Source organism: Neofelis nebulosa, chromosome 5 (assembly GCF_028018385.1).
Source record: "Neofelis nebulosa isolate mNeoNeb1 chromosome 5, mNeoNeb1.pri, whole genome shotgun sequence".
NCBI classification, from domain to species: domain Eukaryota; kingdom Metazoa; phylum Chordata; class Mammalia; order Carnivora; family Felidae; genus Neofelis; species Neofelis nebulosa.
This window is the reverse complement of record NC_080786.1, coordinates 52,459,699-52,486,585: the sequence shown is the minus strand read 5'-3', so window position 1 is coordinate 52,486,585 and position 26,887 is coordinate 52,459,699. Positions and strand designations below refer to the sequence as shown.

The window sequence follows — 26,887 nt, the reverse complement described above, 5'->3', positions numbered from 1 at the left end:
TTATGATATACTTGTAGAAAGTCTGTTTCTATAAATTTTCACACACCATTTTAACATCCCATTAATAAGGAGTAAATGAAAAAAGTAAAACAGAGAGGTTGTGTGCATTGCTAGAGGTCAAACAGTAAAATCAGATTCTCCTGACTCCTTGTTCTGTGTGTGTTAAAGTTAAATACAGATGCTATGATTCTGTGGCAAATGGTAATGAGTGTGGCCAAAGATACCACTGTAACAAAGACACCCTCCATCTTAACTCCTAATGCTTTGATGGGAGAAACAGAAAACAATCCTATTGCCTCTGCTGCTAGCTGTCTCTCTCTAGTCACAGATCTTAGATCCTGAGAAAGCCATGAAATAACTATCAGGTACCTTGTGGGATTCTTTGCAATGAAGCAGAACCTACAGTGTCCTAAACTAGAATACAAATGATAATAATAATAATACAATATTCAGTTACTCTGGTGGCTTCAGGAGGGGCTGACTTTCAGTAATGGGAAGTTGGGGTCGGCGGGGGCAGGTGATTTAATGTGCTTAGAATATTTACTTTATTCTATAAAGCTTTAACAAGCACATGTGCATAAAAGTTAAAAAAAATGAAGTTTATCTAGATTAAACATATATATGAGACTATTAGTAAGATCATGAAAATTGCAGGACATCTTGTTATCTATTTATTAATTTTTTTAAAGATAACTGGCCACCATTTTCTCCTGGGACCATTATGTCTTAAAAATGTAACAACAGATCTTTGGAAGAGAGGGGATGGAGGGAGGGTAGAAAAAGGGCCCAAGTTCATCCTGTTGGACAACTGGGTAATATTTACTAATCACTCTTTGAAGGAGCAATTTTTAATAAACTTGTAACTGATCCAAATATGTCAGAGACATGTCAGTGGCAATGGCATTGTTTCTGACTAGCACGTGAGCCAGTCCTCAGACTTAAGACCTGTAAACTGCCTAAGAAATCATGACAGTAATATGACATTAACATTTAATCCACATTAAAGGTATTTTAATTTTCACACATTCATAAGACACACTTATTTGTTAAAAGAAAAGATTTATGAAATTGATCTCCCAAAAAGAAAAACTTCATGCTGTTTTATTTCATGATCACCGTTTGAAGAAAGTGTCAGTTTTAATATGCACATTTACCCTAAACCTCAAATATATATTGGCTTAGGTAAGAAAAATAAATTAAAATGCTGGGAGGAGAGGGATCTATTATGCTGAAGTCCTTATATGAGGTAATAAATATTTTTCATCAGTGTTTAATAAATATATAGACTATATCAGTAATGTCAGCGCATTTTGAGATAACTATATTCTCAAACTCATTTGGACAAATGTCAGAAACATTTTTTCAGAACACAGTGGGGAAATATTAAAATAAAACAGATATTTAAAGATGTAACAGATGGAAGACAAGTGACTTTAGAATAGGGTTTATAACTTCTGTTTGCATTTTCTAGTTCACGTTGTATGTCAACTGAATCCTCAAAAGTATGACAATACTACATTAACTGTGTTTATCCTTGTATTAAATAAAATTATTAGTCTGTGAACTAAAATACAGCAGTTTTGTTTTCAAGTTCTATGCAAAACAACCTAAAACAAAGAGGAAAGGGCTTTTATTAGGATTAGTAGTATTATTGATGAGCAGGTATAATAGCAATGGGCCTGCCTACATTTCTGGCAAGCAGCAACTATATTCTACAAACCACTGATGGGCTAAACAAGCTATTAATGACAGTTGCTTTTCAACACTTAAAATGGTCAGACTGTGTTACCTGACCACAAGGACAAGTAGGTCATCACTCTCAAATGTTATACAATATAAGAAACATAAATGAGACCTCTGTGGGGAGAAAAAACCCACAGGTATGGCTCCAGAGTTCTTTCACTATTCAACTATTAATAGAAAGCAAATCCCACTTAAAGTAGTAAACACTTGTAACCCTTTTTACTAAAAGATTTATCATCACTTATTTAATTTTCTACCTAAGACTGAGCAAGGTATTATTAGTCCTAGTGTCCAGCTTTAGCCCTGAAATATAGAACTTAACATCTGGAATCAAAGAAAGGAGAAAAAAAATGGTCCCTCTGTTACTCTTGCAGAGATAGACAACAAATTTTTGTCCTTGTATAAACCTGTGGAGTGTCCATCTGTCTGGGTTTATGAACACCAACCAATCATTTATAGGCTGCAGAATCATACTCAATGGGTATATGGGGGAAGCCTCTAGATTCTTCATCACATGCAGAGGACCTTGTTCACTGGATACAGGTCTTTCAAGTCAATGCCTTTCAATGTACCTTTCTTCCTGGTGGCCCCTGGACTAGCAGCTTTATCTCTCTCTTGGGAGCTTGCTAAATGGAGAATCTCAAGTCCCACCCCAGACCCAGAGAATCAGAACCTGAGTATAAACAATATTTCCAGGAAACTCATACGCACGTTCAAAAGAGTGAAGCACTGACCAAAATCACATGTCCCCCCACCTCCAATTATTTGACTCTTCAGAAAAGTGAACACGGGGAGCCTTAGAAACATCATAGTGATCAGGATAATTCACTTCATTCCCCGCCAAAGGGGGCACGGCACAGTAGTCCTTTCAAGTCTGAAACAACCTACAGACTATTTTGAACAAAAAAAGTGACAATTTTTCACATAGCTCAACCTAACATATTCTGATCTCAATGCCTCTTCCCAGAGAAAAGGATAGCATTATTTTTATAGTTTGCTAATGAAACAATGGCTATATTGTAATCAAATGGCAACACTTTATCTACAGTATGTCTTCTATAATTATAAAAATTAAAATGTAGAAATCCCACATGACTGCATTAAAAACACTCTAAACAGTAAATGTTTTAGTCCCCATTAAGTAGTTCAATAACTACTCACTGCATTATCTAGAATTTTAAAACATAAGATGGTAGAAAAATATGGAGTCAGGTCCCTCTGACATAGCAGAAGGGAGCTTAGAGTTAATTTTCTACACCTTTGGAGCATCACTAATAAAAATAAAAATAAAAAAAAAGCCAGGAGCAACATCACCTAATAACCACCCATCTCCACTCCTTCAGCCCTTCTGTGTTAACAGACATATATTGGGATCATAACCAGAGGTCTTTAATTTGTATAGGCTTCTTCACCAAATAAAAAGTATTATTTAAGTTAATTATGAAATCTAACTAAGCATAACATTATAAGCAGTGTATTCACTCATTTCTAAGTCTTTAAATAGATATGGTCACTGAGCTCTTTGAGATGTTTTGTGTTTAATTCTGCTGACAATTCCTGCAGGATTCCCATAGGAGGACTACTCAGGATTCAAAGTCTACTCAACATTGATTTCCAACATTTTCCATTATGAATTTCTCTTTGAGGTAAAAATGTTCACAGAGCCCTCCCCATCCTGATAGGAATCATAAGTTTAATACATAAACTAGAAGCACAAACAAAAAATCCCCAGGAAAACAAAGTACAACACTAAAGTGCCAAAATAGTGAACACAGATCTAGGGTTTGGTGTTACCATAGCACCAGCTAGAGGGAAGGGGCTTGAAAGTGAGTGGAACTGAAGTGGCAGCCTCAGGAAGCACTGTTTCTTGGAGAAAATCAGATAAATGCGTGACAGTGACAAGAAAGAAGAAAGTAAGAAGAAACAAACAGCTAAACAGAAATAAAACATGCCAACCCTTTCATCCCTGCCACACCCCACCATTGGCCATTAAAGAAAATACATTTGTTTTACTACAGAAGCAGGTACCCTTGAACTAGGAGCCCTGTCTACAAAATGTCTAGAATTTTCAAAAGAAAGGAAGAAAGGAAAGGAGGAAAGAAATCAAATAAACCCCATATAAAGCTATTACAAGAATCAGTAAACAGAAAATGTAAATCAAAACATTTCAACAGATAAAAACTCTTCCCTTAAAATCAACCCAAAGTACAAGGCTTATTCGGACAAATAACAATAAGAAAACCGAGAACATTCAGATATTCAAAAAATAAGAATAGATATGGAAGAAAAACTATTTCAGAAGTGAAGAATAAATTATAAGGTATCCAAGGAAGAATAAATTTGAATGAAAATTTGCTAAGAAATAGTAAATGAAACCAGGCAAACTAGTTCTTAGTTGTTGGAAAACAAAGTAAAGTAGTACAAAGACTCAAAAAGACTGAAATAGATGAGCAAAGAAAGATTCTATATATAATTATATAGAAAACATGTATAACTGGAATCCCTGAAAAAGAAAACAAAACAATGGAACAGTTAATATTTAGTATTATAATCCAAAAAGTTATTTCCAGAAGTGAGAAAACTTAGGTCTACATATGAAAACAAAAACCCAATAGTCAGAAATAATCAACTTTGAGAATCATCCTAGTAAAACAAGGACAATGAAAAAAATGGCAATGCCTCAAGGCAAAAAAAAAAAAAAAAAATCAAGTAATACGCAAGGTTAAGAAAATAAGGCTAGTGCCACAAATATCAAGAGCAGGATAACATTTTCCAGAAAGTCAAGGGAAAAAACTATAAGTCAAGGATTTTATGTCCAGTCAAACTGTCATTCAAATAGTAAAACCATAGAGAAACAGCTTAGAATGTGCAAGATCTCAAGAAATACTGTACACAGGAGGCTGTCCTGAAGAATATACTACTAGATGAGTTACACACAAAACAGGGGACAAGGAGGGAAACATCAGCAAACAAGCTGATGGTAAATATGTAATACGGTTAATTTTAGAGGTGATTCTAAAAAAAGGTGACAGCATGGATAGACAGTATGCAAACATCATGTATTCCAACAGAGTAGCAAGAATACAAGAAGAAATGGGATGAAAATGAGGAAAGCAAAGTACAATAGGAGCACTGGCTATTACAAAGATAACAGGTGGGAAGTGAGGGATGCCATTTAAAAGGTTAAGTAGGAATAAGGGATAGTAAAAGCATTATACATTATGAAAGATATAAATATAAAGGTAACCCCTAGAAAAAAACCACAAACCTTTCTAACTTAACAATAATAATAGTTCTTCAGAGACAATTCTCCATAGGTTCTGCACACCTTATATCAGCCAATAGCCTTTCTTCAGAACTATCTTTTCAAAGATGTTTTGTATAGTAAAGTCTTGGAAGATATAGACTCCCCCTTGATTGGATCAGGCAGTTCTGCTACCAAATTAGGATACTAAAGGTAATGTTTTTCTCTTGGGCAAAGTTTGGGCCAATTTTCTGTCAGCTCCTTAAAGAATATTCCCTCAGCTACGACACAAACCCACTGTATGCACCATCACCCCTTGGTACTTGTATGTCAAAAGGAACCTATATAACCATGTATTATGTGCTACCTTTGGTGCTGTTAGTAATACAAGAGCTGTGTCTCTGACCCAGAAATCTCATGTCCTCTGCCAGCATCTATTAAAGTGTGGCAGGCATATAAGTAGGCTAAAATCTCATACCCTTAATAAAGAAGACACAAAGAGAAAAAGAAACATAGTAAATATAATGATACCCACAATAATTAGGGAGTGATTTCCAAGACAGAGAGAAAAAAAAAAAAAAGCAAAGTACAAAAAAATAAATGTGCTACATTTTGTAAGACAGAGGAAATAGGAATAATACACACATATACATATATGTATATATATGCTTTATTTCACAAGAAGATGCATAAGAAGAATAAATCAGAGGTTAATAAAATTGGCCACCTATAAAGGACAGAAGAGAACAAGCTAGAAAGAAAGGGGATGACAGCTTTCTGAGAGATGTATTATGTATAGTATTTTGACTTGGTATAATATTTTGAATTTTGGAAGCATGTTAACATATCCAACCATACAATTAAATCAACAAGAATGGGGACAAAGGCACCTAAAATTGAATACAAACAGAAACACATGCATGCAATGATATTTCAAATGAATTACCTAACTACACTCAAGGGGGAAAAGAACTCTTGAATAAACATGAAATAAACTGGAATAAACTCTTGAAACAAATCTTGAACTCTATTAAGTTTTAACTTTCATAAGATATGATTGTAGCAATTTCAAAACTATTTTGCATGTATTACATAATTGAGCAAATGGGTAAATGTATTGGTGTTGTTAGGAGTCACAGTTCTCACTGTGAATAAAGGGAAATACAAATGTGAAATGAGGAACAACAAGGAAGAATTCTGTGGTTTGGATTGAAATTGGAGATGTTAGTCGGACTCATAATTTCTTAAAATTACCTACCTCTCAGAGCACCTGGGTGGCTCAGTCGGTTAAGGGTCCAACTCTTGGTTTTGGCTCAGGTCATGATCTCACAGTTCGTGAGATTGACTCCCACCTTGGGTTCTGCGCTGATAGCGTGAGTCAGCTTGGGATTCTCTCCCTCCCTCTCTCTCTGCCCCTCCCCCACTTGCATACACTCTCTCTCTCTCTTTCTCTTTCTCTCTCAAAATAAATATAAAATAAACTTAAAAAAAATACCTATCTAAGCATCTAAGTCCCAAATATCAACTACCTACCTACCCACCCACCTATCTATTTAATCTAGGACTAAAAAGTCAAAGAAGTGATGAAATCCCAGAGACAGTGGACATATCACACGTCCAGACCTTGATTCATAAATACCATTTCCCTCTAAAATGAAATAGGGTAATTTGAAGAAATAGCTGATTCCATGAGTAGGACAGGGAAGGTTTCAAATGAGCCTGGAACATCTTGTTGTGCCAGAAAATAAAGAAGTGTTTTTAAAAAAAGATGGGGTATGTAGAAACGATCCAAAAGCATCTTGAAAGGATACTCCCTGGACAAATCTGGGACAAGAAGCATCAAAATAAGTAAGAAAAGTAATGGATAATAACCTATTTAATAAGGGGCTCCTGGGTGGCTCAGTCGGTTGAGTATCTGACTTTGGCTCAGGTCATGATCTCACTGTTCGTGGATTTGAGTCCCGTGTCGGGCTCTGTGCTGACAGCTCGGAGCCTGGAGCCTGCTATGGATTCTGTGTCTCCCTCTCTGCCCCTCCCCTGCTCACGCTCTGTCTCTGTCTGTGTCTCTCTCTCAAAAAATAAGTAAAATTAAAAAAAAAAAATTTTAAATAACCTATTTAATAAAATAAATATCCATGAGTCCTTGTTCACAATAAATAGAGAAAACAAGAAATACAGGTGGGCTCTTCCTTAAAGTCGAATGCTGACTGCTAAATATGGGAGGCAGTAGTAGAAAATCTCCATTTTACAATCATCAGGCAAAAATCACCAATGGATGATGAGGCACTGACCTTCAAAGACCCTGTCTAGAACTTTTCAACACACACAGGCTTTATGAGTAGCAGACAAGTTTGTGAAAAGAAAAATAAAATAGGATTGGGCAATACAGTAAAAAATTTAAGCAAAGAATGACATGCTGGACAGTTCCCAGGAGAAGGTAGCAACACAGGAAAAAAGAAATGATAGAACAAAGGCTGAATTGAGAGTTTGAGAGATTGTGACAAATCAATGAGATCAGCCCTTGAAGACATTCCAGGGCAACACAGTCCACCTACCCTACTCTTTTCTCTCCCCACACCTTTTTCCTTTCTAGTGTTACAAGAAGAGTCCATAAACACAGAATTCAATAGTAGTACAACCGTGTATGTGTCCTTGTGGCAAGTATAATATGATGCCATGTCATTTTTCTTAGCTTATTTATTTTTATTTTTTTATTTATAAAAGACCTTATTTTAATGCAATCTCTACACCCAAGATCAAGAGTTGAATGCTCCACTGACTGAGCCAGCCAAGGACCCCTTTCTTAGCTTACTTAAATTTACACTGGCTTCTACCCTCTTAGAACAATTTTAATTCTCTATGATAATATAAATAAATTTTAAAAAACAGAAAATGATGGAAACATAAAAAAGAAATTAATACCACATGTGTGGAATGTTCTTAATTTTATACCATATACTTTTAAAGATCATAATCTATTGTATTTAGCTACACAGCCAATTCAAAGAAGGGCTACAAGTGCTAGGTGGTAAGGGCTGTAAGTATCTTCTCAGCTGGAAACTGAGGAGACACAAACCTACAGAGCCCATAGCTGCTAGACAGACAGGTTTCATTAATGCTCAAATAATAAATTCTTTTTTTTAATGTTTATATTTTTGAGAGAGATAGAGAGAGAGAGAGAGAGAGAGAGAGACAGAATCCAAAGCAGGCTCCAGGCTTTGAGCTGTCCGCACAGAGCCCGATGTGGGGCTCGAACTCATGAACCACGAGATCATGACCTGAGCTGATGTCAGATGCTTAACCGACTGAGCCACCAGGACACCACCCAAATAATAAATTCTTGAGTTCACTTCCATCCTAGGCAGTTGTGAAGAATATCACTGACTTTACAGGACAGTAGTGCACAAGGCAGTATGATATGTATATAGGTGTGTGTACATAGGATATTATGTTACATGTTAATACATTCATGCTATTGTTAATAGTTCCCACTCAGTGGGTCAATTTTACAATGTTAAGCTATAGAGTCTTTTGAACAATCTAAATAAATGCATTAAAATTATCTACTTCACTACCTGTTGTATTAATCCTGCCTCTCTTATCCTAAAATACATTATCTTTGAAATATATTTGATGTGTATGACCCAGATGAGAATGAAATATAACAGGATCAAGAATAATTAATAATTACTCCTGACTTTAATAAGTAGCTATGTTTGATCAAAGGTTTTTTTTTTTAATTTTTTTTTCAACGTTTTTTATTTATTTTTGGGACAGAGAGAGACAGAGCATGAACGGGGGAGGGGCAGAGAGAGAGGGAGACACAGAATCGGAAACAGGCTCCAGGCTCTGAGCCATCAGCCCAGAGCCTGACGCGGGGCTCGAACTCACGGACCGCGAGAGCGTGACCTGGCTGAAGTCGGACGCTTAACCGACTGCGCCACCCAGGCGCCCCTGATCAAAGGTTTTAAGCGTTTTTAGTTGGAAAACTCTTTCTTCAAATAAAATCTTATTTTAAAAATTTAAAAATGTACAAAATAACTAAAAGTGAAACCATTCTGATTAAAGTGGGCAGTGGCAGTCTGGAGTGCCACCTGCTTTGGGGAGCTTTCCTGGCAACCCAAGGCTGTTAGAAAACCAGTGCTGAATAAGATTATAAGTAGAGTATAAATGCATGAAATAATCACTGAAGATGAGTTCATACTAGTAAATATAAAAAAATATAAAATTTAAACAAAAAAATTAATTATTATTTACTGAGGCATATGAAACAAGAAATATGAAGTCTTTTCAATAAATAACAATTTATAAGTGAGTATAAAAGCTCATTCTGGCACAATGGTAGCTGTTTTTCCTTGTTGTAAGCCCCCAACCGATACTGGAATTTGTTTTAGATTAACATTTTTATTCTAATGTCCATATTTCCTACATATATATGCCACTATGAAGTGACAAACTGGGATTCAGAAAATAATTTCAAATAATAACAGTGTTATTTACTTACTACTAAGCTGGACAAACATATAGTTCAAATATTCTAAACTAGGTTGTTACATATAGCTTCTTAATAATTAATCTGTACTTATTAAGACCATTTTTTTAAAGTCTAGCTTTCCTCAGCTTTCTTTAGCTGTTGCAAGGAAAACTAAAAACCCCTTCCAACTCTAAAACTACTGTAAGTCAAAATGAAGCTGGCTCTTGCTACTGTTTGTTTTAGCGGGAGCAAACAAAAGCACATTAATAGTTAACAAAGCTACAATATGATATACGAATGAAGTCTCGCATTAAAAAAGTACTTAGATTGTATTTACAAAAGAATCTCTATCATTAATTATTCAACATTTGGATTTGACCAGAAACCAGAGCATGACTTTATAATGCTCTGTTTAAATGAACTACTTAATGTTGTAATGAACACTCAATGCAGTGAGCTAAATGAATTTTGGACCTGGTATAACACAACAGTTCCTCTAATTTTTTGATCAATGGACAGATTCTAAGGTTAAGTCAGTCTGAATTTCATCTGTACTTTAAAAATGTTTACTTAAACCAAAAATTCTGCATCTCAATTATTTTATATTCTAAAACGGAATGTAGTTTAAACCGATGCATTATTCATAAAGCAGAGACATCAGGAAAAACAAAGCTGTGCCCTTCTTTCAAAGCCGTTAAATTGCTAAAACATACCATATTTATGCATGCAATATTTGATTGTGTTTTTCTTAAAACACAAGCTTGTTTTTGTCAGATCAAGATATGCCAAAAATTCTACACCAAACATTTTTGTTTATAATTAAAGCAATCATCAATCCAAGGATTGTCATCCATTTTATTTCATCTCTACATCAAAAAAAAAAAAAGTAATTTAAAAAAATTTTAAATTCCCTTGAAATGATAAGATAAATGAAAATGTAAGTGCCTTCACATAATAACAGTAAGCTGACCCTTTGGGAAATGGTTGACTTTCTCAATACAAGGTATTCAAAGCTCATTCAAAAGTGTTCATTTAGAATGCAGATATCAAAGATGATGCAAATGTTCAAGAGAAAATTAGAACTTACCAGATGTTCTAATCCAGCTTTGATGTTTCCGGATTCCCTAAAATAGAAGAATAAAAGTTCTAAATAGTTGCTAAACACTTGTCTGCCATAATTTACATTTACCTCAAATATGTTTTATAAAACCTTATGATTTTTTCATATATCTTCACTAATGTTCACAATAACACTGGTTTGAAGGACAAAACAATTTCCATCAAAAGGAAACAAATAACTTATTTACATCTAATAGTATTACCACTAAAACTGGTCATCCACTAACAGAATGTTTCAGAGTTTTCAGTAAGCAGAGAACAAAAGGAACTCAAGTGTACTATTATTTTACTATTCACAAAACATCTATTTATTTCACATTAGCTCTTTCATTAGAATTTGTTTTCCCCAACATTTATTACAAAATGTTCATACAGATTCTATCTACCACCTAGATTCTACAATTGACATGTTACTTTTTTTGCTTTATCAAATATCCATCCACCAATGGTTTCATTTTTATATTAAAAAAAATACACATAAAGAATACGTTTGTGACTATATAGCTAAGTAACTAAATATTAACAAGTTTTTCCCTGACATTAATTTTATTAACTTAGTGCACTACAAATCAGGACCTGTTGTAATAGTAAAAAACAAAATCTCATCAAATAAGACACAAACATCAAATATCATGATATATTTTAAATATTTAACTTCTTGCTTTTCACTGTAAAAGGACTGCTGATGGAACTAAGTAACAAAGATAATTTAAATATATATTTGGTAAAATGTGGCTAATAATTGGATTTTTTCCCTTGATTCTGGTTTATACTAGTTTATTAGTGACAAACGGACTTAGAATTTCTTCACTCAGACCAAGTAGTATTTTAATTCCATCATAAATACCAAGCTTTGTATTTTTAATATGAAAGTATAACTTCTACTACATTGCAGAAAATAATTATGAAACATCCAACAACAGTATTGCATTCATGATGTTTAATCTTTCCCTCACACCTCTTTCTTTCTCTAAAGGGGCCCCAAGTTTACTTTTCTTCTCCTTACTTCTATCTCCAATTTTCTCTGCCAAAAATATACTTATCTGTTTCCTTTGTCTTGCAACACAATCTTTCCAAATTTCCCTATCGTTTTCCCCTTCAGATCTGCTGCCTGAAAACTATACTCATGGCTTCCAACTTTTGCTCTCACTGCCCAGTCTGGCATACTGAGAATAAATTACAACATCTACTGATTAGGACTCATCTTTAGCCATTCTCTTCTCCACTTTCTGCTTCTGGCGATCGTATCAATACTATATATTCAACGCTTAAAAATGTAAGGATTTCTGAAACTCATTCTTTGGATGCAGTCCTAATGACAAATGACAGAAATACATTGTAGAGATATTTAATTGTATACGTACATAGATAATTATTTTTAACTTTATTGTTATCAAGTTAATTCATTTACTGGAACTAGAAGTCAAATAAATATTTATGTTTTCATAAGGACATTTTCATACAGTCACTGTAACTTAAAATTTAAACAAAAAAATAATGCATATAGTGAAAAATCTGACAGCGCAATATGTGTGTGCACGCACAACAATACAATTAAGTCTTCCTCCCACTACTGACTCCCAGTTCTTAATCAGATATTAGCTCTTTGTCTTTCTAACGATATTCTAGGTGTGTGTGTGTGCGCGCGCGCACGCGTGCATCCTTCTTCTCTGTTTTTTTTTTTTTTTTAACCCAAACAGAAGCCTACTATACTCAGTTTTGTACCTTCACTTGGCAGTCTAACTTGAAGTTTGCACTATATGACATGCATCTACTTCATTTTGTCCCCATGGCTACAATGTCACGTAATGGTTCTTATTAGAAAATAACACTGCAACAAAAGGAACAAAAACTGCTCAGATTCAAAGTACAAGTCCATAATTTACTATCTGAAACCACTGGGACTAGACATCCTTCATCAGAATGTTCTGGATTTTAGAAACGTAGTAAGGTATATAGAGAGTATACTGTATGTCATGTAACACTGGCAGCAGGGTTTGAAGCAGCATCTCATCGTTGTCCACATAAATAATTGTGAAAGAAACACGAATGTCCACCCAAAGTGGGATAAACAAAGACTAGGAATAACTTCATTTCAGGGTTGGTTTTGCTATCAATTGAGTTTGCTACGAGCTCAGGGAAAACCTCCCAGTATTTTGAACTATTTGCATTTTGGGATCAAGGATAAGAAACTGTTCTTGGGGCACCTGGGTGGCTCAGTTGGTTAAGCGTCCAGCTCTTAATTTCAGCTCAGGTCGTGATCTCACCATTTGTGGGATCGAGCCCCATGCCGAACTCCATGCTGACAGCACAGAGCCTGCTTGGGATTCTCCCTCTCCCCCTCCTCTGCTTGTTCTCTCTCTGTCTCAAAATAAATAAACTTAAAAAAAAAAAGGTTGGTGAGACTATTGCTTTGTTTTATTTCCAAGTGATTCTTATTTAGGAAACAGGCATTTTGAATAGTATACCTGAATGAAAACTAGGGATCATCCTTGACACATGCCCTTTCCTCCACTACCAAATGTAAGCAAATGTAATCAACCACAGAGTCTTGGCCATCTAACATCCTTAATTACCATTTTGATTTAGCTACTTCTTTCTATCCTCAGAGTACGTACTTTATTTTAGGCCATCATCTTTTCTCTCCCAGGCTAGTGCAAAAGCCTCTTGATGGGTCCTGATGGCTCCTGCCTTGCCCCATGTCAATTCATTCTCTGTAATACAGCAAGATCTTCCTAAAATGTAAGCTTGATCATGTCATTCCCTTTTTAAAAACCACAATATCCTACTCCACTCTAGTTCACTTATTCCCTCTGTTATCTTGCCAAAGCTACATCACAAAGACTGTGACAGCAATAGCCATAAGAAATTATTAACCTGGCTTCCCTTACCACTAAACCACTTGCTCTCTCCACCTGAAATACTCCTCTTCTAGTCTTTCCTTACCCAGCTTAAAAACAAAAACAAAACAAAACAACAACAACAACAACAACAACAACAAAATATCCCTAAGGACGCAATCCACACTGGCAAGGAAACATTTTCCCTTCCTCACAAAAAAACTAATCAACTCTTCCCATGTGTTCTCATCACATAATTTACCTCACTTTACTATTAATACCTATTTACTTTCCCACCGACACCACTAAAATGTCCCAATGACACCCTGAGAACATGGATTGCATCTGTAAAATTTTTATATCCCAGCACCCAATACAGTGCCTGCATCGGAGTACGTATTCAACTAATAAGGATCTGACATCTAAACACGAAGACAAGGTTGAATGGAGAATCAGTAGCAACCAGTTCAGGTCCCTGAGATGTTCTACCCAGCCCTACTCTATCTCCACTCCACACAAGAGAGCAAGGCCAACTGCAACAGTGAGCAGTTGTGTGGGAAAGTAGTATTAAGAGTTGTTTGTACGTGTGTGGTGTGTGGTTGTTTTGTTTTGGTTTGTTCTATTTTGTTTTTGAAGGAGTATGAGGACACTATGGAAAATGTAGCTGACAGAGGCCAGAGTACAATGCTAGAGGCTTCACACACTAGTTTTTAAATTATCCCAGAGAAGCACACGTCAGATCTGAGATTTTACCCCTCTCTCTAAAGTTATTAGCCAAGGCAGCTGATTGTTGCAAAGAAATAAGAGAAGTCCATAAGGTAAACTGTATGACCTCTGAGGGGAAGAAGCACAGGAATAAAAAAAAACAACAAATGAGCAACCTCATCCAGAGGAAAAAAGAACAAACTGGGCAAGAGTATACTGTAAGCATACTAACATCTTTAAAGATAAAAGGTTTTTAGAAACTGAATACCAAAATAAACAGTTATGAAGAAGAATCAATATGAGATAACGGCTACTAAAAATACAGGAGTTTGAGGGGGTGCCTGGGTAGCTCAGTCTAAGGCTAAGTCTCTGACTTAGGTTCAGGTCATAATCTCACAGTTCATGAGTTTAAGCCCGGGGTCGGGCTCTCTGCTGTCAGCGCAGAGCCCATTTCAGATCTTTGCGCTCCCTCTTTCTCTGCCCACGCCCTGCTCGTGCTTCCTCTCAAAAATAAATAAATATTAAAAATACATATATTTTAAAAATACAGTTGTTTGAAATAAAGAACTCCGAGGACAATAGCATAATAGCTACAGAGAATAAGCTGATGATCTGGTACACTGGGTGTAGCTCTCCCAGAAGGCACAGGAAAGGGATGAAAAGACAGAACAAATAAGAGATAAGAATACAAGTGTCAACATCTATATAATATGGGAACCCTAGAATGAAAGCAAAGGCAAAATAGGAGAGAAAATATATTTGAAGAAATAGTGACAAAAAATTCCCAGATATAAAATCTTAGACTGAAAGGGTACAAAGAGTAGTGAACAGGATAGTTCAGAGAAAATCCACAGCAAAGCACAATATAAGGATAATTAAGACTGCTATAGATCAAGAACAAAGGCTAAAGCTTCCAGAAAGAAAAAGCATACCTCTCCATACAGGAAGAATAACACTGACATCAAATGTCTCAACACTACTGCTGGAGTATAAACGATGGAGTATGAACTTCCAAGACAAAGTGTTAAAGGAAAAGGACTGTGAACCTGTAATTTTGATACTGCTAATAGTTATTATTTAAATTGAAGAAAAAATAAATTCTCAGCATGCAAGCTTTCAGGAAATTCACTACACAAAGACATTATTTGAAAGAAGTTCTAAAGAATGTAACACAGTAAGAAGACAAGTAAATTCAGGATGAAGCAACCAGACAAGGCAAGTAAAGGTTGGATTAGAACATAGTAATTATTGTATTCTAAGCAATTAGTGACTACAAAGAAAACTAAAGAAAGTTCACCCAAATGAGGTGGAAACAAAATGCCAGAGAAGATTCTCAGATTGGGTAAGAAACAAAATCCAGCAATGTGTCATTTACAAGAGATACATAAAACAAAAGGATTCAGAAAAGTTTCCAAAAAAGGAAGAGTAAAAGATATAATCAGGCAAATTTGAACCAAAAGAAAACTGGGGTAGTAAGTTTCATGACAAAATATATTTAAGCAACTCCTCCTCCAAATAACATACCTACATATATATTTTTTGAGAGATATATATATGAAAAAGGACATTCTATTCTAGTAAAAGACATAATAGATTAAGAAATTTTTATTTATGTCCAGAAGGTTTACATATTTATAAAATTTAATATGTATCATAGATTGCGACACCAAAATTTCAACAAGGTTTCTATAAAAATCAATTTTCTTTAGTCTTACTTTGGGCAGAAAGACAAGGAAAAGTGGCCACCTCAAAACAACACAAATAAAACATCATGAGTACATAAACACTACACAAGACAGCATGATATATAACCCTGGCTTCAGAAGCAGAATACCTAAACTCAAATTTAAGCTGTACTACAAAACAGTTGCATGAGCTTGGTAACAATCCAACTTCTCTGAGCTAAGACTGTCCACCAATGATATGAAGGCTCTGTTAACGCTTGCCTTACTAATGCAGACGGGGGCTGTGAAAAAAGAAGATAATACATATGAAGGAACACTATAAACTGTAACGTACTATAGAAATCTGTTTTTATAATACATATTTAAATACAAGTCTTAAAGTGGCTCCAAAAGTCTTAATAAAAATTTTTTAAATAGAGAGGCAAGATCCAAGACATTGACATAGGGATCTTGCAACAAATGGTATAAACTCTGTCCTCTTTAGTGGTCTGTCTCTTGGGTTGTCCCTGTCATGACTTCATCAATATTTGTGCAACTCCTTTTGCCCTGTGCTGAAAGCAGACTTAATTCAATTATAGGTCTCAAAACTGATAAAATGGTCTTGAAGTGGAAAATGGGAAGAAATTATTGGCAAATGAATAAAGATTTGTATCGAACTAACACACAGGAGTACAGCAGGTCTTTTTTTAATCATTCCCTGTCTTAAATCTTCTGGGAACCATGAGTTTCCCTTCCCCTCATGCAGCACATCGATTTCTGAATTAGACTGCAATATTAAATAATTAATATACTTGCCATGATTGATGTTTTGCATTAGTTGAATATTAGGTTATCAATCAAAATCCACTTGGTTTAATGTAATAATATTGAAAAAGTGTCACGGGCTGTTCATCCAATTTGTAGTTGAGGCAGCACAGATAGTAATGTTGACATTACACGAGGCTCTAAAGCAGGAAATGCAGTACTGGGCTCAACATGTATGAGGCAGACATTTTGAAACTAACTGGGATGAGGCTGAGGTTGTCCTAAATAAACCTGGTGGCACCTGTCACCTCCAATATTAGGTCTCTTTTGAGCATAAAGATGCCATGCATCAATCATACCATGGCAGGCAAGAAAAAAGTTAAAAAGAAGGACACTAATTTAACTTTGTGACACACATTTCATTATTTTGCCAAAGGAAGCATGTTCTAAATCCAGAAACTGTTGCTATGTTAAAGCTTATAGCCTCTCAGGAAATATCTAAACAAACAAAGATTTTCTTAGAACTAGGAACAATATTACACCAAAGTGATAATTCAGGTTTTATAATGGTCTAAGGGAATCAGGTCAAAGAGTCACAATTAACAATAGTATTTGTGAAAAACTCTATTCCTTCTGATGAAGGCATTCTTCCTTATTCTCCATATTTTGCACGTATATTTGCAAAATATAAGTTTGAATTTTTAAAAAGTACTTGCTTGTCCCAGTAAAAGTAAATGATTTTTCTCATTCCTTATTACATCTGAAATCTATTATGGATTTGTTTATAAAAGTAACAGTTTGGGGTGGGAGGGAGGGGAGGGTGGGTGATGGGTATTGAAGAGGGCATCTTTTGGGATGAGCACTGGGTGTTGTATGGAAACCAATTTGACAATAAATTATATATATTTTTAAAAAAAAGAAACTCAAATATATGACTATAAAAAAAAAGTAACACTTTAAAAATAAATTAAGGGGCGCCTGGGTGGCTCAGTCGGTTAAGCGGCCGACTTCGGCTCAGGTCATGATCTCACGGTCCGTGAGTTCGAGCCCCGCGTTGGGCTCTGTGCTGACAGCTCAGAGCCTGGAGCCTGTTTCAGATTCTGTGTCTCCCTCTCTCTGACCCTCCCCCGTTCATGCTCTGTCTCTCTCTGTCTCAAAAATAAATAAACGTTAAAAAAAATTTTTTAAAATAAAAATAAAAATAAATTAAATAAAAGACATCCAAAGAAAAGTGACTCTTTTAGGTGGAGAGTAGAAAAGTTAACAAAATAAATATAAATCAAAGCCATTTCATAAGGCAAGCCAAAATCCAGTGGGTATTTAGTTATAAAATACTCAGAAACCATAATGAAGGTAACTAACTAAAGTAGCACTAAGTATCATTTCACTGAACAAGTCTTTAACAAATAAAAGATTAAATATATTTATGTATTATCCCATATAAAATGTACACACACATTATGGAAAACAGAGTAATTCCTAAATAAAAAATTTTACAGGTTTTTTTGTCATGAACTAAGTATATTATCCACTTCTAAAAGATTACTGTGCTGTAGTTTCCTATAGTTATATGATGAGAGTCTTATCACAATTTTATATCTCTTTCATAAAGCAAAAATCTACATGAGGTTTTTTGTCTTTTTTTTTTATGTAATGGCAGACAAGGGTTTTTTTTTTGTTTGTTTTTTAAATTTTTAACGTTTATTTATTTTTGAGACAGAGAGAGACAGAGCATGAACGGGGGAGGGGCAGAGAGAGAGGGAGACACAGAATCAGAAGCAGGCTCCAGGCTCCGAGCCATCAGCCCAGAGCCCGACGCGGGGCTCGAACTCACGGACCGCGAGATCGTGACCTGAGCCGAAGTCGGACGCTTAACCGACTGAGCCACCCAGGCGCCCCGAGACAAGGTTTTTAAAATCCTGACTTACAAACAAAAAAAAAATCTGTATCTCCCATCTGAAATAACCACTAAGAAAACCATGGGTTCAAATTCCAACTCCACTACTTACTAAATAACTTTGTCAAGTTATGGATCTTCTCTAATTTTTTCATTCTTAAATTCAAATACAGGATTAAAAAAAGAATCAGCATGTATATAGAAGTTACTCAGTAAAGACTGATTCAATATGACAGACCAATAATGAACCAATGAGTGCATTCCACTTTCAAAATCAAGAAATATCTTTATAGATGTTAGCTTTTTTAAAAAATTTTTTTAAATGTTTATTTATTTTTGAGAAAGACAGTGTGATGAGACAAGGGCAACAGGAGGGGGAGACACAGAATCCGAAGCAGGCTCCAGGCTCTGAGCTGTCAGCACAGAGCCCGACGCAGGGCTTGAACCCACAAACCACAGATCATGCATGACCTGAGCCTAGTCCAACGCTCAACTGACTGAGCCACCCAGGCGCCCCTTACAGATGTTAGCTTTTTAAATCACCTCAAAATCTGTTCCAACTGTAATACCTATAAATGAAAGTCAGTCTACTTTTCAAATAACAAATACATATAAAAAGCTTAGCCCAATGGCTAGCATACAATAAAAATACCATGTATATCCCGATACAAGCACATTCTAACCTGATCTCTTTGAAAGGAGCAGAATGATAAAGTGTGTTGAAAAAGTAAACAAAAATAATTTCTCAATTACCTGATGTTTTTTACATTTTAATCCCAATAAGAAACATACAGAATATCAGCTCTAAGTTCCAGAAAGATCTTTCCGGAATTCTCAATTTCAACTTACCAGTTTGGTTAGAATTCTCAGCATTTATCTCCTGATTGGAGAATAACTTACATATCACTGGCTCAAAATGTATATTCTTATGTTACTGCAGTTCAGTATTTTTTACAAGTAAGTTTTTATCTCCTGTTTGCAATAAATTATGCTCTAGAACTTACAAATCATTTGCACAAACAACTGTAGCATGGTTACTGAATTTTAAATGTACTATTCTTTTTTCAAGATTCTTTAGTTAGTTTTACAAGTATAAGTGAACATCCACTCAACATATTAAACAGCTGAGGACTTGAGATACACACTGAGCTTACTCTAACGGGAAGGTAAACACTTAAGTTGGTATGTGTCAATTAAGCCATTTACTGTCACTCACGTAAACAGGTTCTAAAGTTCACAGAAATGGTATACAAAAGAAAGAAAAGAGATTTCAATGTTTTTGCAGTTGTGTTCTAGAGAACAGTTTCAGAGGAAGGAAAACTAAGAGAATTCATCATTAATATATCTGATCTGAAGAACTGCTAAAGGAATACCTCAGATACAAGAGAAATTATACTAGAAAGAGACTTGGAACAGCAAGAGTGAACAAGAGAAATAAGTTTACTGAGCACCCTTATACCTATCTCCATAACAAATTCTGAGTAGATATAAAATAACAATAACATAACCAAACATCATCAACAAAAAAAAGTACAAGTATTAAGATAATTTATCTATGCCTTAGATATTTAAAACTGTTTTGTCAAACCAAGACTGTTACACAAAATAGTTAATGTCCATGCAAGGTATGAGAATGCATGTGACCATGCTACCTTTCTGCTATTTCTCACATGCAGGATTAACATTCCTAGTCAATGACAATCCTCTTTCTCACTGAGACCAGCTGTAGCTCAAGAATCTTTCTCAAGATGGTGCTCTAAGGAGTCACTACCATTTGTCTTGAGTTAGCAGGTGAGATGCAACCCATTCACCACAACCCCCTTCAATCCATGTTCTTGATCTAGCCCAAGAGAAGTTCAGAAAAAGGAGAAATTGCCATATGTATCACAGTCGTTGGAAAATATTTCAAAGAGGTGGGTAATTTTAGCAGTATCCTGAAGGACTGGTTGCATGTGAGCAGACTGGGTAAGTAGAAAAGAAGAGGCAGGGAGAGTGAGCTCAAAGGCCCCACATAACCTGGTAGAGGTAAAGTAAGGAGAGTATCCAGCCCAGAATAGGTGCAAGAAAAATATTACTTACAGTCTTTAATTTTAAATAATTGTTATTTTGTAAGTTTTCAGGGCCATCATGTACAATTGTGCACGTTGTTCATGAGAGAGGAAAAAAGGGAAAGAAACGGCAGTGGCAGCTAAAAGCTATATACAGTAAAACCTTGGTTTGCGAGCATAATTCATTCAGGAAACATGCTTGTAATCCAAAGCACTTGTATATCAAAGCGAATTTCCCCATAAGAAATAATGGAAATTCATATGATTCATTCCACAATCCAAAAATATTCATATAAAAATGATTACAATACTGTAATGTAATATAAAGTAATAAAGACAATACAAAATATAAAGAAAAATAAATTAACCTGCATTTATCTGTGAAAACCTTCGTGGCTGGTGTGAGGGAGATGAGAAAGAGGAGGGTTACTATGTAGGATGACTTTCACTATCACTAACAGAATCGCTGCTATCTGAATGGCTGAATGGAATCTTCCACTGCTTGGGGGCCACTGTATACCCTCACACAGATGTTCACTACAGTACAGTGTTAATAAACTCTTGTCATATACTATATTTAATTTAACTGGCAATAAGGCAGCAAGGGAAAGGGTCTATATCTGCAGGCAGCCTGACCTAGAATGAAGCAAAGCCTTCCTAAGCTTCCTTTTGTACGGAAAAGCAAAGAACTGTCCATAGGTGCTTTCAAGTGACAAAAAACACACTAGTGCCAGTTGTGGGCACCTTCCAATGTTCTGAAAAATCACTGATTTCTGCCAAACACCATGGGCTGAGACCGAGCATCTGAGCATGGGAGAGGATCACCCACAATCCCGCAGTGAGAGAGTGGGGGAGTGGAGAGAGAGGGAGAGAGAGGGAGAGAGAGGGAGCAAGAGGGAGGGAGAGGGAGAGAGAGAGAGAAGAACCATTAGCTCAGTTGCAATCATGTGACATTCGGCATCACAGACTACTCATGTTGCAAGACATCACTCGTTTATCAAGTTATAATTTATTAGAGAGGCTCCTGGGTGGCTCAGTCGGTTAAGCATCTGACCTCGGTTCAAGTCATGATCTGGCTCCTGAGTTCAAGCCCTACGTTGGGCTCTGTGCTGACAGCTCAGAGCCTGGAGCCTGCTTTGGATTCTGTGTCTCCCTCTCCCTCCCTCTCTCTCTCTCCCTCTCTCTCCCTCTCTCTTTCAAAAATAAATAAACATTAAAAAAAACTTTATTAGAAATGTTTGATGTCTTGCAGAACACTTGCAGTACAAGTTACTCACAATCCAAGGTTTTACTGTACATCCAAGCAGTGTATCCTGGTGTGGTACTGCATCCACAAGAAGGGACATCATTTTGTAATATGCACAAAGGTGTCATATGGGCTAGCAGTAGCCCTCTAAAAAACAAATGCTTATTGTAGAAAAATTCAAAATCACATCTGGTTCCAATGAAGGAAAAAACAAAGATCACCTGAAATCCCATTAGCCAACATATTATCTCAAAATGTTTTATATTTTTCCTCCATTCTTACGCATATGCACAAATACACCAATTTTTGTCTTACAAAAATGGGATCATCAGGGCACCTGTGTGGCTCAGGGGGTTGAACATCTGACTCTCTTTTTTTATTTTTGAGAGAGAGAGAGAGAGAGAGAGAGAGAGAGAGAGAGAGAGAGAATGAGTGGAGGAGGGACAGAGAAAGAGGGAGACACAGAGTCCAAAGCAGGCTCCAGGCTCTGAGCTGTCAGCACAGAGCCTGATGCGGGGCTTGAACTCACAGAACTGTGAGATCATGATCTGAGCCGAAGTCGGACGCTTAAGTGACTGAGCCACCCCAGCACCCCAAACTTCTGACTTTTGATTTTGTCTCAGGTCATGATCCCAGGGTCATGGAATTGAGCCCCACATCCAGCTGAGTGTGGAGTCTGCTTAAGATTCTCTCTCTCCCTCTGCCCCTCTCCCCTGCTCTCTTTAAAAAAAAAAGGATCATCATTGATTGTCTTCTGTGTAGCTTCAATTATTTCACTACTTAATTATATATTATAAACAGCTTCTCAGTGTTAACAAATGTATTTACATATAATTTTTTTTCTGCTAACCTACCATTCTGCTCATAGATGCACAATAAGTTAATTTATCTATTACTGTTGGACATTTGGTTTGTTTCAGATTTCTTATTCTAAATAAAACTGGGGTATAAAAATAGAATAACTGATCATTACATTTAAAAATCACTTGTAGGGGTGCCTGGGTGGCTCAGTCGGTTAAGCTGCTGACTTCGGCTCAGGTCATGATCTCATGGTCCGTGAGTTGGAGCCCCGTGTTGGGCTCTGTGCTGACAGCTCAGAGCCTGGAGCCTGTTTCAGATTCTGTGTCTCCCTCTCTCTGACCCTCCCCCGTTCATGCTCTGTCTCTCTCTGTCTCAAAAATAAATAAACGTTAAAAAAAAAAAATTTAAAAATCACTTGTGAATTTTATGTAATGTAAATTTCACCTGGAGGAATGGGGTTAAATAATTCTTAAAAGGGGAAATAAACCAGTATATTTCATCTCTGTTCTTAAATCTAAATAATTTAAACTTACATATTTATTATATTTATATAAACATAAAGTTTATATAAATATAAACTATAAATTTATAAAATTTTATACAAAAATATAAATATATTTATGTAAATATAAACTTGTATTTAAATATAACTTAAACTTTCATTATCATTTATAATATTTTAAATTTAAATACAATTAAAAATAAACTTCTAAATAAACTAAATAAAATAAACTTGGACTTAGAAAAGTCCATTATCATAAAATTGTGTCCCAACAACTTCATAAAAGCAATATCTAACTATATGGAATACAGAGTCAATAATCCTAAATAAAAGGTAACAAATATATGTAAGTATTCTATTAATGTCTTCAGTTGTTAAAATTGAGAGAAAATGCAACATGCGTATATTTTTTCCTGAGAAAAGCAAATTTTCAGTAACTCAGAAACTAACGTTTCAAGTATTAATGTCCTTTTTTTTTTTTTAAGTTTATTTATTTATTTTTGAGAGAGAGAGTGAGCGAGCACACAAGCAGGAGAGGGTAGAGAGGGAGATACAGAATCTGAAGCAGGCTCCAGGGTCTCAGCTTACAGCTCAGAGCCTGATATGGGGGCTCGAACCCATGAACTGCAAGATCATGACCTGGGCCCAAGGCAGATGCTCAACCAACAGACCCACCCAGGTGCCCCAAGTAGTAACGTCTTTTGATGCTTTTTGTCTTCCCTCTGATGTTCTCCTGTGTAACTACCCTGACACTCTAGCAGGAAACAAAAAACAAAGGTGTGACTTCAAGCAGGTAAGTACCCAATAGTGCTAGGAAATAAAACTCCTAAAATTCTTTCTTTGTTTAATGAATAAAAATATTCAGTCTAGAATTCATGATTCTTGCTCAAATCACACAATTTTCCATTTCCTAGAGACTTCTTTGCACTTAATCTTTGATCATGTTATTTGTCTAAGTAAACCAATCTTCTCATAAATTCTACCTCTGAGGAAATATGAAATAGTATGTGCCAAGCACTGTGGTAAGTGCTTTACAAGAATTAGCTCATTTAATCCTTATAAATTAAGTATAAAACTACTTAGATGAGATCACTGAGGCTGAGAGAGGCTAGGTAGATCACACAGTACAACTCCGTCAAGATCACACAGTACAACTCCGTCAGCGACTAAAATGTAGATTTGAAACCAAGCAGCCCGAGCTCATTGCCCAAATTTTAATCAAGAGAGAATTTATTACCGTCAATCTCTAAACAATAACCTCAACAAGGAAACAAGATTCTACAGTATTCTCCTACTCCTTAATTGGAACCATGATTGGGAAGGAGACTACAAAGGGGTGAGGATTTAAGGAAAAATGAACACTGACCCTTACTGACTGGCTAATATCTGCCAGGTGCTAAGCTTACTCATCTATTTAAAATCTCATTAAACTCTCACAATATTCACAAAAAGAAAAATATCAGAGTGCACAAATCTTCAAGATAAAACTAAATGCCATTTTTTACCTAGCAAACAAAGATGAAAACGAATGACAATGTTTCCAGTGTTAGCAATAGTGTGTAGAATCAGGTATGCTTATATCCTACTGACGAGAACAAAAAATAATGCAAGTTTTCCAGAGGGAAATTGGAAAATTTCAAATTTTCAATAATACACATAAAACCTTTGACCTAATGGTTGACTTCTTTGGGTTTATCTCAGTGATACATTCATCAGAATGTTTTAAAATCTCAATTCAAGTTAGTCAACATACAGTGTAGTCTTGGTTTCAGGAGTAGAACCCAGTGATTCATCTCTTCTAACATACAATACCCAGTGCTCATCCTGAAAAGTGCCCTCCTCAATGCCCATCACCTAATTAACCCATCCCTCCACCCACTCCACCTCCCCTCGAGCAAGCCTCAGTTTGTTCTCTGTATTTTTGAGTCTCTTATGGTTTGCCTCCCTCTCCGTTTTTATCTTATTTTTCCTTCCCTTCCCCCACGTCCATGTTCATCTGTTGTGTTTCTTAAATTCCACGAGTGAAATTATATAATATTGGTCTTTCTCTGAGTGACATTTCACTTAGCATAATACACTCTAGTTCCATCCATATTGTTACAAGATTTCATTCTTTTTCATCTCCGAGTAATATCGCATTGTATATACCACATCTTCTTTATCTATTCATCAGTCGATGGACATTTGGGCTCTTTCCATAATTTGGCTATTGTCAATAATGTGCTGTAAACATTGGGGTGCATCTGCCCCTTTGAATCAGCACTCCTATATGCTTTGGATAAATACCCAGTGGTGCAATTGTTGGGTCATAGGGTAGTTCTATTTTTAACTTTTTGAGGAACCTCCATACTGTTTTCCAGAGTGGCTGCACCAGTTTGCATTCCCACCAACAGTGCAAAAGTGTTCCCCTTTCTCCATATCCTTGCAAACATCTGTTGTTTCCTGAGTTGTTAATTTTGGCCATTCTGACAGGTGTGAGGTGGTATCTCATTGTGGTTTTAATTTGTATTTCCCTGATAATGAGTGATGCCGAACATCTTTTCATGTGTCTGTTAGCTATCTGGATGTCTTCTTTGGAAAATTGTCTATTCATGTCTTCTGCCCATTTCTTCAATGAATTGTTTTTTGAGGTGTTGAGTTTGGTAAGTTCTTCATAGATTTTGGATACCAACCCTTTATCTGATACATCATTTGCAAATATCATCTCCCATTCCATCAGTTGCCTTTTGGTTTTGTTGATTGTTTCCTTCACTATGCAGAACGAGGTCCCAACAGTTCATTTTTGCTTTTGTTTCCCTTGCTTCTGGACACATGTCAAGTAAGAAGCTGCTGCAGCTGAGATCAAAGAGGTTGCTGCCTGTTTCTCCTGTAGGATTTTGATGGTTTCCTGTCTCACATTTAGGTCTTTCATCCAGTTTGAATTTATTTTTGTGTATGGTATAAGAAAGTGGTCCAGATTTCCCAGCACCATTTGCTGAAGAGACTGTCTTTTTTTCCACTGCATACACTTTCCTGCTTTGTCCAAGATAAGTTGGCCATATATTTGTGGGTCCATTTCTGGCTTCTCTATTCTATTCCATCAATCTATGTGTCTGTTTTTGTGCCAGTTCCATACTATCTTGATGATTACAGCTTTGTAATATAGCTTGAAGTCTGGAATTATGATGCCTCCAGCTTCAGTTTTCTTTTTCAATAACATTTTGGCTATTTGGGACCTTTTCTGATTCCATACAAATTTTAGGACTGTTTTCCCTAGCTCTGTGAAGAATGCTGGTGTTCTTTTGATAGGGATTGCATTGAATGTGTAGATTGCTTTGGGTAGTATCAACACTTGGAACCTGGATGCAAAAATTCTCAACAAGATACTAGCAAATCGAATTCAACAGTACACGAAAAGAAATATTCACCATGATCAAGTGGGATTTATTCCTGGGCTGCAGGGCTGGTTCAATACTCACAAATCAATCAACGTGATACACCACATTAATAAAAGAAAGGATAAGAATCCTATGATCCTTTCAATAGATGCAGAAAAAGCATTTGACAAAATACAGCATCGCTTTCTTGATAAAAACCCTCAAGAAAGTAGGGATAGAAGGAACATACCTCAACATCATAAAACCTATATATGAAAGGCCCACAGCTAATATTATCTTCAATGGGGAAAAACTGAGAGCTTTCCCCCTAAGATCAAGAACATGACAGACAGGGATATCCCCTCTCGCCACTGCTGTTCAACACAGAATTGGAAGTCCTAGCCTCAGCAATCAGACAACAAAAAGAAAGGCACCCAAATTGGCAAGCAAGAAGTCAAACTTTCCCTCTTCTCAGATGACATG

At 36.0% G+C, this 26,887-nt stretch overlaps 1 protein-coding gene across 1 annotated transcript in view; it reads right to left on the bottom strand.

Moving 5' to 3' along the window:
- Nucleotides 1-26,887, bottom strand: part of RSRC1 (arginine and serine rich coiled-coil 1) — a 421,618-nt gene that overhangs the window by 210,254 nt on the left and 184,477 nt on the right. Inside the window, exon 5 of the mRNA XM_058730324.1 lies at nt 10,549-10,585. Coding sequence (XP_058586307.1) covers nt 10,549-10,585 — 37 coding nt within the window. The remainder of the gene's footprint in view (nt 1-10,548; nt 10,586-26,887) is intronic.